Below are 16,229 nucleotides of genomic sequence, written 5' to 3' on the forward strand. Positions count from 1 at the left end.
AGGCTTGAGGGGTTTGGGCTGCAGGGTTGTTTCACTGCTGTGTAGACTTCTGGGTTTGGGCTGGAACCCAGGCTCTAGGACCTGCAAAGTGTGGGGGTTCCAGAGCTCGGGGGTGGGGGGGGAGGTGAGAATCTGCCAAGACTCCAATCTCCCCAACCCTTTGAACTGACATGATGGCTAGTAAAAAAGACTGTCTTCATAGATAAATGGAGCAGAGAGCTGGTTGCCATAGGTTCAGATAGAGGTCTCATAAGGTAACTGAGTACCAAACTGAGGTTCCAGGTTGGGGTGGGGTCTCTAATCTGAGGGTAGAGATTCCCCAAACCCTTAATAAACCTAGTCAATATCAAGGGAGCAAAAATGGAAAATACTTTTAATGAAGGATGAAAGGCTGGTATTTGGACCTTAATCAAACTAACTGATAACCCCAATTTTTTCAGATCCAACAGGTAATGCAGGATGGCAGAAATTCTGGCAGGAAGGAGTGACACCACCACCATGGAAGAAACTCTTCCATTTCTGCAGGTAAGTAGTACAAGTTGACCTCTTTCCACTATTCAGTAACATCTGTTATACCTCTTGTACCTGTTGTATTTCTATAGAGCAGGAGGATTCTAACTCTGAACCACACCCTGAGGCAAGAACTGCTAGGTTAGGATGAAGCACATGGCCCACACTCAATGAGAGGAGATGAGGAGTGGACAGGAGCTTGAGCTGCGTTTGGACACAGATGAAGCAGGTAAGGGTACCAAGCTTGTCTCAGCCATGTCAGCACTATATGGATAACTTTGGCCCTCTCCTGTCTGATTTTGCTCATCACCCTTAGTATCAGCAGTGTTGTGGGAAGGCACAGAACAGACCCTTCTTACAAGACAGAAAAGAGGTGTCCCCCAGGATTGATGGCCCAGACCTCTTCTTGAGCAGAGAAGAGGGCACCCTTCTGGCAAAGAGATCCCCAGCAGTCCCCATTTTTTGAACATGCTGTGGAGAACTTGTGCATTTAGCTCCCATTCGTAGTCTTGAGAGCAGTACCAACATCATCAGATGTGTTGTTCTGAATACCTGGGAAACAGACTGCTGAAATTTGGGTCTGATGATCTATCCACCAGTTCCATAGTTTCATGGCCTTGGCACACAGAAGGACGATCCTGTTCCTTCTTGCTCATTGAAACAGAACATGCAAGATACATTGTCCGTCATGACCCTGATTGATGTACCCCCGATGAGGGGCAGAAAATAAAGGTAACCGTTCCTGACAGCCCAAAGCACCAACAGATTGATGTGGAGACTGTTTTCTGGAGTTGTTCATCTTCCCTGAGTTGTGAGGATATTGAGGTGCGCTCCCAATCCCAACAGAGATCCACCTGTTATTAAAGTCACTAATGGAGCTAAGCGACAGAAAGGAATCCCTGAAAAGACACGGAGTTGATCCTTCCACCAGTGTAGGGAATTACTCTCCTGTCTGTCCAATGTGTCTGACTGGAGAATGGATCATTCTGAGCCAACCCCAGAAGCAGTGGAGGTGTAGCCCTGCATGACTGGTCAAAGGTACAAGTTGTCATGTGCCCCAGGAACTGTTCCTTATTATAGAGGGCTACACTGCATTGCCTGTACCAGAACTGCCAAAGTTACAAATCTGTCTAAGAGAAGGTAGTCCCTGGCTGCCAACAAGTCCAAATATACCCCTATAAACTATCTTCTGTACAGGGTTAAAGTAGATTTTTTTTACATTCAGTTTCAGGCAAAACTGCAGGGGTTAACATGGGACAGAACAAGGGCTGTCTGAGTGGAAGACAGCACTGCTTCATAGGAGCTGCCCTTAAGTAATCAGTCATCGAGATATGGAAAAACTACAATTGCTTCTTGTCAGGGGTAAGTCGCCACTGCTGCCACTGCTCTTTTTTCCAGAGATCCAGTGTCTTTGTCTTACAGGGTAGACTTAGAGAAGTACCGTCTATCATGCTCATTTACTCCCCACACATCACCACCAGGGAGTTAGGTGGAGCAGGGGAGCACAAAAGGTCAGAATCCTTAAGGGGTTATCTGCCTGTTTAGATGTGGTCCGAACAGTGGAAGGTGTCTGCCATACAGTCTTAGATGGATGTAGGAGTATCTCGTTAATGGGTAACACCACCCTGGAGGTTGTTGCGGACGATAGGATATCCAACAGTTTGTGCTGTGAATCCTTGACTTCAAGAGAAATTTGCTACCCACTTTATGACTTCTTGAAATTGCTGAAAATCTCTGGCAATGGATGGTGGTGGAGGCATAACCACTTCATCCAGAGAAGAGGATGAAATAAGTGTTTGAGGGGTGGCCTCTTTATCCGCCCTGGTTTCCTGGTCTTCAAACATCTCTTTGTGTGTGGGGAGGGAGCTCATTGGGGAGGAGAGCTGTGCAACTCTAGCCTCCCTATGAGCAGTATAGGTGGTCTGGCAAATTGCTGCCAAGAAGCATCCTAGGGGTCCCAGTGTGGCCACTAAGGGAGCCCATATGGAAGTTGGAACCAACCCTACATGCCCCTCCATCACCCTTGATAATAATAAGAATCTTCCCTGTGACTGTTGGGGGGGGGAGAGGAGAAAAATAATCCTCTCACTTCTTAACTAACTATAACTATACTAATTAATCAATCAACTATAGAAAAATAGAAAAGACGAAGCATGCTCGAGACAGACACACTAAGGCTCCCTCTCAGGCTGAGGCGGTTGAGAAGGAACTGAAGGGCAGTTTGTTCATACTCACCTATATGGACTTAGTGTCCAACACAAGGAGGCATAACGCACATGAAAGCACATTACTAACTGAAAATCTTTGATTGAGAGGCACATGCGCCGCTGAAGTGGAGCACCCATAAGGATACTACTCAAAGAACTATAGTGATTCTACTGTATTTTGGATCATCCTAAACTGCCACTAATCACTGGGAAAAGTAAAGCTATTTCCCTCCCACCCATAATAACCAATAATTATTATCCTAAAAATTAACAAGTTATAGAGACAAACTAAAGTTTTTCAGATGTCACCAGGATATAAATAAGCCATAGTGTATTAAAAGGGGGATGGGGTAGACCCTCCTAAATTAGAGACACTTTGATTTAAACCCACCAAAAAAAATTTCAATGTTCAAATGAGAATCTGGACTGAAAAGTCACCAAACTGTATCCTGAAACTGAAGTACAGAATAGTATGCAAGATCACCCATTGCTTGAAAACTTGCACTATGAAATGTAAGCATTCATGTTAGTTTCTTTTTCCTTACTTCAAATGGTATTGAAGTTAAGTATTAAAATATGCACTGATGGGCCCCTTTTGATGAGGTTGTGGGGAGCAGTCAGCACAGAAATAAGTTTTACCTACCCTTTAAAAATTATTTTACCCTCTGAATTCCTCTGGATATTTGCTGGTTGGCTGAAGACATCACAGCCTGAATTCATCTGTGAAATCACATGAATACCAGGAATGTCTTTACAGCCCTCATAGTATTTGTGATGTCACAGAATGATGCATGCTGGAACATTAGCAACTAACTCCTAAGTTACTGGGAAAACTACATAATTACTGGGAGAAAAAACACCAAAAGTGTCCTTTCAATAGGTTACTTTTTGTGAACAAAATGAAACTGCAAGTACACTAATGTCAATTAAGAGACTATATTTCCTGCCCACCCAACTAGAAAATATTCATAGTATTAAGGGGAAAAGCTCTTTAAAAAAAATAAACTAATGAGCTTCAATACAAAATCACTGCCATTCTTAATTATATTAAGAACTCTGGACTCATTAAGCTTCTCACCTCTTTCTGAATATATACGTAAACTTTAATTACCTCCCTAAACTTTAATTACCTCTTCTAAGGCTTTAATAATAACTGGAAGCAGGAAGGCTGCAGTTTTTCCTGAGCCCGTGTCTGCACTGGCCACGATATCCCTTCCCAAAAGTCCAACAGGAATCATCTGCATCTGGACAGGGGTTGGAACTTCATAGCCTGAATTCTTTAAATTATAGTTTAAAGTTTCAGGAAAACCACAGTGTTCAAACTCTATAATAGGTCTTGTAACTCCTTCGCCCTGGACAACAATACCTAACTGTAATTTAAGGTTCTTGATCTGGTCATCTTGCAGGCTTAAAATAAAGGAATGTTCTTTATAAGTATAAAGCGTGACAGGCAAAAGAGTTTCTGGTTTTGATTCTACTTTCACAAGACTGTCAGAGTTTAACCCTTCTTCCTTTTCTTTAGCTTGTAAAAGATGTTTGGCTTTACATTCTAAACTACAAACATCTTCATCTGTTTTATCACAAATATATTCACCATAACGACCACAAACAACACATATAGGTTCTCCAGGTTCTGCCCAGCGCTGGAATTTGCTGAAAGATTTAATGGGTTCGTCTACAGAGGAGCTGTCTTCATCAACATTTTGGTTGTCACTTCCCAAAGATTCATCAGCAAAGGGGAAGTCTGAATCTGGAAAAGTGTGTCGCTCTGTACATTCTTGTACTGCTTTATATAAATTACATCCTGAAGCAGAAGCGTCTTTTATAGCTGGCTTGACATCTCTGAAGTCTGTGGCCTCCACTAATGAGGGTTCTCCAGAAGACAACTTTTTTATTTTTGCTGTACAGCTTAGGTCATCATCAGCATTCCTCTTCACTTTAAGAGACCTTGGAACAAACATGCTTCAATATTCTGTGAAGAAAATAATTACAATTATTAGAAGGTATTTTAATGTGGCCTTGGGGAAAAGCTGCAGAGAGGAGCCAGCCAGAGACTCCAGCTGGTAGCCAAAGCAGGGACTATTGCACTGCAGCAAGGAAGCAAGGGGTAAAATAGGGTCCAGCCAGAGTCACCCCTTCCACAGCACACAGAAGTGTGGAGGGGAGACCACTGACCCCAACTCCAGGGGTGCCTACCCCACCATGTGACCTTGGAGAAAAAGTGCAGAGAGCAGCCAACCCAAGATTCCAGCCAGTAGAAGTAGCAGCCAAAGCATGGACTTTTAGACAATCAGTGAATTTTCTGCAGTATTGACTGGACTTTCTCTGCCCTGTGCTGATTGGCTGTTTGCTCCAACCCTCTCTGTCACCTTCCTTCCTAGTCTGTTCACCTCAGTTTCACTCAACACCTGGGCCTCTTACGCTCTTGAGGCCTGTCCTGTCTCCCACCTCCCTTTTCTTTCCATTTAGCTTATCCCATTCTAAGTAAATCCACTCAAAAGATGTGTATGTGTGTGTGTGTGTGTATATATATATATATATATATATTCACATTGTTCACGCCGTTTATTATACCTCTTCCCCCACCTTTGTCTATTTCGGGTCTGTCTTGTCTATGTAGATTGTATGCTCTTCAGAGGAGACTTTGTATAGTACAGTGGGACCCCACTCTCGGTTGGCCCTTAGGCTCCACTATAATAAACATGATTAATAATAATTGTCATGGTTTATTTTTACCATGAAACATTACAATCAGTGAAATGTGTTTTCAAGGCAAGAGACTGAATCAACATTCAGAAGTACCTAGGAGTTAATTAACAGAGGTTTTGGTTCATACAGCACAGCTCAAGACTGTTGGGACCCACACACAATGACAGTATCTTCCTTTTCTCTAAACAATATTGAAAATGTTTATACCACAGGTCGGCAACCTTTTAGAAGTTGTGTGCCAAGTCTTCATTTATTCACTTTAATTTAAGGTTTCACGTGCCAATAATACATTTTAACGTTTTTTAGAAGGTCTCTCTCTATAAGTCTATATATAATATAACTAAACTGTTGTCGTATGTAAACAAGGTTTTCAAAATGTTTAAGAAGCTTCATTTAAAATTAAATTAAAATGCTGATCTTACAACGCGGGCCTTCTCAGCCCACTGCAGGCTTGGGGTTCCATTCACCTGGGCCGGCAGCGGGCTGAGTGGGGCCTGTGGCCGGGACGCCGGCTGGCAAGGGGCTGGCAGCCAGAACCCCAGGGACTTTGGGGAAGGGGGTGGAATCGGCATATCCCCTCCAGCCCCCTGCCGTGAGTCACTCAGGGCAGGGGGCTGGGAGCAGCTCCACGACCCCAGCCCACCGCCCTGACCCATGCACTCCCTTTACATACCCCAGCCCTCTGCCCTGACTCCTGAACCCCCCCACAACCCCAGCCCAGACTCCGGCACCCACACACATACCCAGCCCCCTGCCCTGACTCCTGCACCCCCCACACATACCCAGCCCCCCACACCCCATGCCCTGACTTTTGCACCCCCCACATCCCCACCCCCACCCTGAGCACCAAATTGGGGCTCTTGCACACACACACCCCACACACACATTCCCACCTGCACCCCTCGCACCAAATGGGAGCTGCCCAGGTAAGCGCTCCACACCAAACCACACCCAACCCTGAGCCCCCTCCCTCATTCTAGCTCCTGGCCAGACCCTGCACCCTAACCCCCAGCCTACTCCTTCACCCCCAGCCCTGTTCTCAGCGCACTCTCGCCCTCATCTCAGTGCAGAGAGAGGAAGAGAATGGCTAGAACCAGGAAGAAGGCAGGTACCCACTCTATGTGGGCAGGGCTGGGACCCCAGACCGGCAGCGGGCGTTCAGCAAAGTACTCCAGTTAGGAAGGAACAATCAGTTGCACACATATAAAGTGGGAGATGAATGCCTAGGAAGGAGTACCGCGGAAAGGGATCTAGGAATCATAGTGCATCACAAGCTAAATATGAGTCAACAGTGTAATACTGTTGCCAAAAAAAAAAAAAAAAAAGCAAACATCATTCTGGGATGTATTAGGCAGGAGTGTTATAAGCAAGACAAGTAGTAATTCAGGAGTTCTCAAACTGGGGGTCGGGACCCCTCAGCGGGTCATGAGGTTATTACATGGGAGGGGGGGTTGCAAACTGTCAGCCTCCACCCCAAACCCCACTTTTCCTCCAGCATTTATAATGGTGTTAAATACGTAAAGAAGTGTTTTTAATTTAAAAGGGGGGTCGCACACGGAGGCTTACTACGTGAAAGGGGTCACCAGTGCAACAGTTTGAGAACCACTGAAGTAATTCTTCCACTCTACTCTGCGCTGATTAGGCCTCAGCTGGAACATTGTGTCCAGTCTGGGCACCACATTTCAGGAAAGATGTGGACAAATTGGAGGAAGTCCAGAGAAGAGCAACAAAAATGATTAAAGGTCTAGAAAATATGTCCTATGAGGAAAGACTGAAAAATATAGATATGTTTAGTCTGGAGAAGAGAAAACAGAGAGGACATGAAAAGATTTTTCAAGGACATAAAAGGTCATTACAAGGAGGAGGGAGAAAAACTGTTCTCCTTAACCTCAGAGGATAGGACAAGAAGCAATGGGCTTAAATTGCAGCAAGGATGGTTTAGGCTGGACTTTAGGAAAAACTTCCTATCTGTCTGGGTAGTTAAGCACTGGCATAAATTGCCTAGGCAGGTTGTAGAATCTCTGTCATTGGAGATTTCTAAGAGCAGATTAGACAAACACCTGCCAGGGATGGTCTAGGTAATACTTAGTCTTGCCTTGGGTGTAGGGGACTGGACTAGAAGACCTCTCAACCCTTCCAGTCCTACGATTCTATTCTCTCCGCACTCCTTTTATAACATAATATTTTCTTATTGTAAAAATATTTTACATATATGTAGACCCTTTTGTCCACATATTTCAAAGCACTTTCAAAACATTAAGTAAACCTTACAATACCCACATAAAGCAAAACACTATTATCTGAATTTTACATATAGGGAAATGTATGCACCGATAGTTTAAGTAGAAAGGTCAATCATTCAGTGAATCAGAACTCATGATTACTAGATATTTACTCACATTTAAACCCTTCTTTCCCACTGTAAGATTCCTTTAGAACAGCATTACGATAATATCCAAGGAGTGCACTGATATTTGCAGTAGTTTATAATGGTATATAACACTGGTCAAAATTTTTCAGTCAAAATTGTTTCTCAGTTGAAAGTTGGATTTTCAACCCAATGACATTTTTCATGAAGTGTCTGCTTTCTGTAGAAACTTTAAATTTTTTGTCAAAAAAATAAACATATAAAAAAATCCAAAAATCCAAACATACTCCTGCTGTGGTGCCTCTGGGAGCTGTAGTTCAGTTTCCTCATATCTACATTCTCCTCTAAGGGCTGGACTCCCCACTCAAACTGCATCTCCCAGCTGTGCACAACAGTGAGGAGCTTAAAAACGTAAACCCTAAACATGCCCACCCAGAAGACTAGGAAAAATAATAAAATTTGCATTCTTTTTTATTAATCTCATATATTTTTGGGGCCTTACTCATTATTTTTGAGTACTTGCAGCAAGTATGTTCCACATCACAAACATTTGTTGCTAGTGATGTTTAACACCAGGCTGTCCTGTCTACATTAGAATTTACAATTGTGTTATTAATCAAGCTGTGTTAAAACACAACTAAAAATGCAAATGAAGACATAGACTTGGGCCATGTCTACACGAGGGGTGCTTTGCCCCTAAAGGTATCGTATAATTAGGGCCCTACCAAATTCATGGCAGTGAAAAAAACACATCATAAACTGTGAAATCTGATCTCCCCCGTGAAATCTGGCATGCAGCTGGGCGCTCCTAACCTGTGCAGGACTCCAGGGCTTGTCTACACCACCGCACAGGGTCAATCTAAGATACGCAACTTCAGCTATGCGAATAGCGTAGCTGAAGTCGATGTTCTTCGATCTACTTACTGCGGTGTCTTCACCGTGGTAAGTCTACAGTTGACACTCTCTCGTCGACTCCGCTTGTGCTTCTTGTTCTGGTGGAGTACCGGAGTTGACTGGAGAGTGCTCAGCGATCGATTTATCGCATCGACGCGATAAATTGAACCCTGCTGGATCAACCACTGCCCGCTGATCTGGGGGCTGGTGTAGACAAGCCCCTGTTCCCAGCTGGGGATGTGGAGGCATGAGACTTACTCTTCCCCTTCAGGTGCTGCTCCCAGAGTGGGTCAGACCCACCTCTGGGATCTCCCCGGGGTGGAAGAAGGTTGAGCAGCTCCAGCTGTTACTACCGCGCACAGAGATGCTGCCGCTCCAGCTGTCACACACACACCCCGTGGAGAGGCTGCGGCTCCAGCTGTCACACACACCACCCAGTAGAGAGGCCGCGGTGCCAGCTGTCACACACACCTTCCAGTGCACAGAGGTTGCACCTCCAGCTGTCAGCCCCCTTCTTGGGCAGCAAACTTCCAGGAAAACGCATACACACAGCCCATACCCTGTGACCCTCACTTCTGCTCTGCTGCTGGTGGAGGCACTGGCTTTAGAGCTGGGTGCCTGGCCAGCAGCCTTCCTCTCTGGCTGCCCTATACTGAAGGCAGCACACTGTCAGCAGCAGGGAAGAAGTAAGGGTGGCAATCCCATGACATCCCCCACCCCTGCACGCACACACACAATATAGCCTTGCAACCATCCCACCCTGACAGCCTTTTAGGTCAGGACCCCAAAAGTTACAACACTGAAATTTCAAGTGTAAATATCTGAAAACATGAAATTGACTAATTTAAAAAATCCCTGGCAGTGATCTTGACCAAAATGGACAGTGAATTTGGAAGGATCCTAAACTATAATGACAAAGTGCTCCTCACACAGGCAACAAATTGGTAAAACCGAGCTTTTGCCAACCATCCCGTACCCCACACACTCCAAAATAAACCTACCCTGGGGCTTATGACAGCATACCTATGTCAACCAGGGATCACACCCCTGGCCTAGCTATGCCAACAGAAGTTGTTTGCTGTGGAGACACGGTTCTGGACAGGAGATGGTGGGGCAGCGCAGCTAGAAACTGGGGCTTGATCTACACTAGTAACTCGCCTGTCTAGATAACATCACTTATGGGGTGCGGTTGTCTTTTTGAGACATTTCTATACCGGCAAAAGCCCTAGTGCAGGTGCCGTGACAATGGCAAAGAAGGCCCCTGCCGAACCACTACTCTGGCCAGGGAGCGGAACCAGTCTGGCAGAAGCGCTCACTTGCTGCGTAGCCATGGGGCAAACCCCGGCTAGGGTGGCCAAGGCCTCAGCCCAGCCCCTACGTTCTCCCCGGGGACACAGGAGGGGTCTGAGCGCGCTCAGCCATCCCGCCTCTCCAGAGCTCACCGGCGCAGGGTCTCGTTCATAGCGCTCCCCACGGCAAGGTGGATGCAGCCCCCGCCCAGGGGACCCCCTGCTGCACGGCTTGGGCTGCCCGGTGCAGACACTCACCGGCCCGGCCCCCGGCGCTGCGCAGCTCCCCGCCGCCTGCCTCGCTGCAGACGGGACCCACAGCCCCGCCGGCGCCCCTGCTTTGGGGCCAGCGCGCCCCTGGGGCGAGGAGTTGCTGGGTAACGTAACTTACTGGTACCTCCCTGCCATGCGCCTCGACACCGGCCCGACCTTCCCGTAGAAAATGGCGACACCACAAGCAGCGAGAAAATCCAGCGACCAAGCCAGGCGGCCTCTCAGTCCCCACCCCGGCGGTGCGCGCGGGGACGGCAACCAGAGTGCATGCGCCGGAGCCGCGAATCACAGAGGGCGGGGGCAGGGGGTGAGGAGTAGGGTGACGTGGGCGGGAAAGGAGAGAATGGGGATGGAGAGGGACGATATCGACTAGGGCGGCGGGAGAGGAGGGAGAACCTGACAGGGCCTGAGGACAGAGGGGGGCGGCGGAGCAGGCAGCAAAGCGAAGAGGGGCCAATGTACGGGGGGTTCTGTTGAAAAGCCCCGGGAGGGACATGCAAGAATCAAATGTCGAAAAGCAGAGCGCTTAGGGAACGGGAGACGGCGACGCCCAACGCCGCGGTCCCCGTCCCAAAAATACCCCAGCAAGGCGATTAAAGAGAGACAGCGGGCTCCATTGCAGCACACGGCCCAGGAGGGGAAAGGAGAGTGGACGGACAGGTGGCGGTTGTACAGCAGAGCTGCAGTTACAGCAGAGGAGGCAGCTCCTGCAGTCTCAGCCCTTCCTCACAGGCCCTTACAACTTTCTATAGAAAAGCTTTCTTGTGCCTGAAATTTCTCCTGGGCCTCCATCTTTTCTACAACATTTCGCTGATGCTTAATTACTGTTTTGCAGGGTTTCAAAAACAAGGGTGGGTGGGTGCTTTTTTTTTTTTCTTCTTCTTTCCTCTGGAATAATTTAAATGGGACTGAAATTTCACACATGGCATGTGCATGCACTCCTCAGTGAGAAACGCATGCCTTTGCTGAGGGGGAAACAATGGAATAGAAAAAAATGGAGTATGGATAACCAGGTAGCTGTATGCTCCCAAGTGAGTTTGTCACTGAATAAATACAATGGGGGTGTACCTAGATGACACGTGGTATATATGCGATATGGTATTTTCTATCAATTTTCATCTTGGAAAAGAGATGACAAAGAGAAGATATGATAGAGATCTATAAAATTGTGAATTGTGTGGAAAAAGAGAATAAGGAAGTGTTATTTACCCCGTCACATAACACAAGAACAAGGAGCACCCAATGAAATTAATAAGCATCAGGTTTAAAACAAACAGAAGTACTTCTTCACACAACAGAGTCAACCTATGAAGGCCAAAACTATAAGGGAGTTCAAAAAGCAATTAGATAAGTTCATAGGTTCATAGATAAGAGCATAGGTCCATCAATGGCTATTTGCTCAAATGGTCAGAGGTACAACTCCATGCCGTGGTGTATCCCTCTTCTCTGATTGCCAGAAGCTGGGGGTGGATGATGGGATGGATCACTCAATGATTGCCCATTCTGTTCATTCCCTCTGAAGCATCTGGCATTAGCCACTACTGGAAGACAGCATACTGGGCTAGATGGACTACAGGTCTGACCCAGTATGGTTGTTCTTATGAATTATTATCAAAAGCTCTGCTACCATTTCTTGCCATCTAGTTTCAGCAATTCTGCATCTTTTTCTGCAGTGCCCTCCCTGAATGCAGTAATCCAATCCATGCATAGTTAATTATATTAGACTTTTAGAATATAAATTCTCCCAGGAAGAGCTTTTCCTCTTTCATTAAGTGGATTTGGAAGATCCTTGTGGTCCTGAGCTCAGTAGAGTCATTTGAAGATGCAGTAGTCAAGTTTTGATGCCATGCTACAACAGCCTGGTGCAGTGACATTCTGTTAAAGGGGTCAGGAACTGCCTAAGCCTATTATACAGTATTTTAGCTTTCTATGTTAACAGACCACTGCAAAATTGGAGATTAACAAATTTTCTTAGTATCCATTCATAAAAATTCTCCCTCAAATTTGGGAGTTTCTTTTTAATCCAAGAGGCTATAATATTAGAAAAAGCAAATCAGAAACAGACATTGGTTAAGAAAAAACAGGTTAGGATCTGCTACACCTGCATCCCCATTTTCTACAGAAATCTGCATATACAGATATATATCTTTACTGCAACAGGCAAGGCTCTACCATTGTTGCTACATTCAATATTGCAAACGTTTTGTGTTTGGCAAGAGGCTAGCTGAAACTTCCTCCAGTTAAAATTATTTTATCTGTTGGTCCCAATCTGCACCAAAACTAAACTACAGAGTCTAACAAGCTATAGCTGTGATTTGCACATCATTTGGTGGCTCTATAATCAGCTTCATTGGACAGCTGTTCCTGGTACCTATTGCTGCTGACCTCAGAAATTCACCAAAGTAATTGGAGATGCTGGCCACTTCCTATTGCTACTAATTTTCTGGTGATCCAGCAACTCTCGTCAGCTGGGAGGTCATGCTGACATGACCAGTGACCTGCATATTTAGAAGGCTATTCTGTTGATACAAGCTATAGCTGTGATTTGCACATCATTTGGTGGCTCTATAATCAGCTTCATTGGACAGCTGTTCCTGGTACCTATTGCTGCTGACCTCAGAAATTCACCAAAGTAATTGGAGATGCTGGCCACTTCCTATTGCTACTAATTTTCTGGTGATCCAGCAACTCTCGTCAGCTGGGAGGTCATGCTGACATGACCAGTGACCTGCATATTTAGAAGAAAGAAAAGGAGTACTTGTGGCACCTTAGAGACTAACCAATTTATTTGAGCATGAGCTTTCGTGAGCTACAGCTCACTTCATCAGATGTTTACCGTGGAAACTGCAGCAGACTTTATATACACACAGAAATCATGAAACAATACCTCCTCCCACCCCACTGTCCTGCTGGTAATAGCTTATCTAAAGTGATCAACAGGTGGGCCATTTCCAGCACAAATCCAGGTTTTCTCACCCTCCACCCCCCCACACAAATTCACTCTCCTGCTGGTGCTAGCCCATCCACTAAACTTTCTAATTGCTTCTCTACAAAAGAAAAAAGACACTAAACTTTCTAATGGATGGGCTAGCACCAGCAGGAGAGTGAATTTGTGTGGGGGGGTGGAGGGTGAGAAAACCTGGATTTGTGCTGGAAATGGCCCACCTGTTGATCACTTTAGATAAGCTATTACCAGCAGGACAGTGGGGTGGGAGGAGGTATTGTTTCATGATTTCTGTGTGTATATAAAGTCTGCTGCAGTTTCCACGGTAAACATCTGATGAAGTGAGCTGTAGCTCACGAAAGCTCATGCTCAAATAAATTGGTTAGTCTCTAAGGTGCCACAAGTACTCCTTTTCTTTTTGCGAATACAGACTAACACGGCTGTTCCTCTGAAACCTGTCATATTTAGAAGGCTATTCTGTTGATTGTTATATTTGGAGGGAAGAATGGGGGAATATGTTGCCCACAGTGTATTCAGGATGAACTCATTAATACAAGAATTGTTGAATTTGTCTGTTATATAGCCACAACAACTGTGCCTTTATGATGACTAAGTCTTGGAATAGAAAATGTAACAATGTGGGATAACCATGATGTGTATGTGTTATGTTTTTTAACTGATGCAGAAACCCTTGGCTCAGATTTCCTATATTTGGACACAACACACCTGTGTTTTTTTGTTTAAATGTATTTTCAAAGATACCAAATATTGTATAATGAACATAATAAAATGACTACAAAATTAGACTAGAAATCATGTGTACTACAATAGATAACGTTCACAGCTAAGAACCTTATCACTGTAGAAGTAGGACAATCCACTCAAACTGTGCATATGATCATGGTATGGAAGACCACAAAAATATTCTGTAATTGAATATCTTGGCAGAACTTCAGACTTGAAAATGTAATGGCCCAGTATATTTTTTTACTCAAATTATTGAGTCCAAAATTATGCTTCATGAACAAATTCAAGTTTCTTGTTTCTTCCAGGATTTACTTAGAATGTTTACTAGTTCACAGAATTTTCAAATATTTCACTTTTCAGAATTCTAGGATCTCTGCAGTTGTCGTGTAATGCTGAGGAATGCACCTTTCCAGAACACAGACAGAGTGTGGGGCACTGAAATACAAAGGCTGTGCATCTGTGAAATTCATAAGGACTGAGAATCATGCTTGTAGATCCTAATGGGAGACATAAACACAGTGGTGATCTTTGATCACTGTACCGGTGTCAAAACAGTAATAGACTTTGAAAAGGGAAAGGAAGGGCATGATAACAATTATAATGGCTCCTAGTCTAGAGTAAAATATGTATCACAGCATCTAACATGAAAATTGCCAAATATATTATAGGACTGAGTTTGATAACTGTTTTACAGAAAACTGAGCTTTGAACAAATCCAATATAACAGCAGCAGCATTCTTTGTTGTTGAGTCTTTGGATGTCAATGATAGTTTTCGGTTCAAACTCAGAAGCTTGAATAATACTGTCTATAGCAGTGGTCTCCACCCTTTTTATGCACACTATCACTTTTTGAATTTAAGCGCAACCTAGGATCTACCCTGCCCTACTCCCGAGGCCCCACCCCACTCACATGCACCTCTCCTCTGTCACTCGCTCTCCCTCCCTCAGTTTCACCGGGCTGGGGCAGGGGATTAGGATGCAGGAGGGGGTGTAAGCTCTGGACTGGGGCTGAGGGGTTTGGAGTGTGGGAGGGAGCTCCTGGCTGGGCAGGGGGTGGGGTTGCAGGAGGGGGCTCTCAGCTGTGGCAGAATGTTGGCAGGCAGGAGGGGGTACATGGTGCTAGCTCCAGAAGGGAGCTCAGGGCTGGGACAGGAGGTTTGGGGGGCACGAGGGGGTTCAGGGTGCAGGCTCTAGGAGGAGGCTCAGGGCTGGGGTAGGAGGTACTGAGTGCTGGCTCCGGGAGGGGGCTCAGGGCTAGGGTGCGGGCTCCTGCTGGGTGGCACTCACCTCAGGTGGCTCCTGGTCAGCAGTGCAGTGGGGCTAAGGGAGGCTCTCTGCCCGTCCCTGCCCCACACCACTCCCAGAAGCGGCCATCATGTCCCTGTGGCCCCTGGGGGGTGCACATGGCTCTGCGTGCTGCCCCTCTCTGCAGGCAGCAGCCCCGCAGCTCCCATTGGTTACAGTTTCCCATTCCCAGCCAATGGGAGCTGCAGCGGTGGTGCTTGCAGGCAGGAGCAGCATGCAGGGACCCCTGCCTCTCCACCCCCAGGGGCCTTGGGGCATGCTGGCTGCTTCCGGCTGCTTAGCCCCGCTGTGCCACCAGACTTTTAGTGGCTGGAGATCGCAATTGACTGTCAGAGGCTACAGGATCGACTTGTTGACTGCTTGTCTACAGGATAAAGAAATTATATGTTTTTGTTGTCACACAACATTATCTTGCTGTTCTGAGCTGCAAAGTACAGGAAATTTCTTTGTCTAATATGTGTCTTTCTATGGAAAGAATAATTTAATCAGTGGGTATTTCTATTCTTCTTATATTATGCAATGATTCATTTTTGGTTGCATGCCTTTCCATTTTTGACTCTGTATTGTACGCTGTTCCATGAGAACACTAATGCATTTGTAATGAGTGTCCTTTGATTAGATTTGACATTTTTGATCATCATTTGTTAGTTATAAATGCAACATAATAGCACACATTGAGATTCCCCCATCAAAAATCCTGCCTAGAACTATATCTTTATCCATTTAGCAGCTTTCTTTTCTTCAGTGTTTAATGAATTAGTAGATGAGTTCATACTTTTCCCTCACAGTGATATACTACATCAAGAGATAAAAGCAGGTTACAGAAATATTTCAAATCTAAACATTTTAATAAGCTTTGTTAGAGATATTATTCAATCTAGTTAGAGACTAAAAGAAACTGAGTACTCAGAGACCAATCTGGGGGATTATATTACTAATCCGAAAAGGAACTGTAAAATACCCCTAGCTCTCACAGCATGCTT

General features: G+C 45.4%; 1 protein-coding gene across 6 annotated transcripts in view; it reads right to left on the reverse strand.

Moving 5' to 3' along the window:
* DDX59 (DEAD-box helicase 59) overlaps positions 1 to 16,229 on the reverse strand; it is a 69,722-nt gene that overhangs the window by 20,960 nt on the left and 32,533 nt on the right. For 2 of the 6 annotated variants that reach the window (XM_073356792.1, XM_073356789.1), the window contains exons 1-2: positions 10,369 to 10,484; positions 3,848 to 4,689 (exon numbers count right to left, since the gene is read on the reverse strand). In XM_073356792.1, coding sequence (XP_073212893.1) covers positions 3,848 to 4,678 — 831 coding nt within the window. In that variant the 5' untranslated portion in view covers positions 4,679 to 4,689; positions 10,369 to 10,484. Of the gene's footprint in view, positions 1 to 3,847; positions 4,690 to 10,368; positions 10,485 to 16,229 lie in introns of those variants that run through there. The other 4 variants (XM_073356794.1, XM_073356790.1, XM_073356793.1 and 1 more) reach the window with 4 other exon arrangements.

Source organism: Lepidochelys kempii, chromosome 8 (genome assembly GCF_965140265.1).
Source record: "Lepidochelys kempii isolate rLepKem1 chromosome 8, rLepKem1.hap2, whole genome shotgun sequence".
Lineage (NCBI taxonomy): Eukaryota > Metazoa > Chordata > Testudines > Cheloniidae > Lepidochelys > Lepidochelys kempii.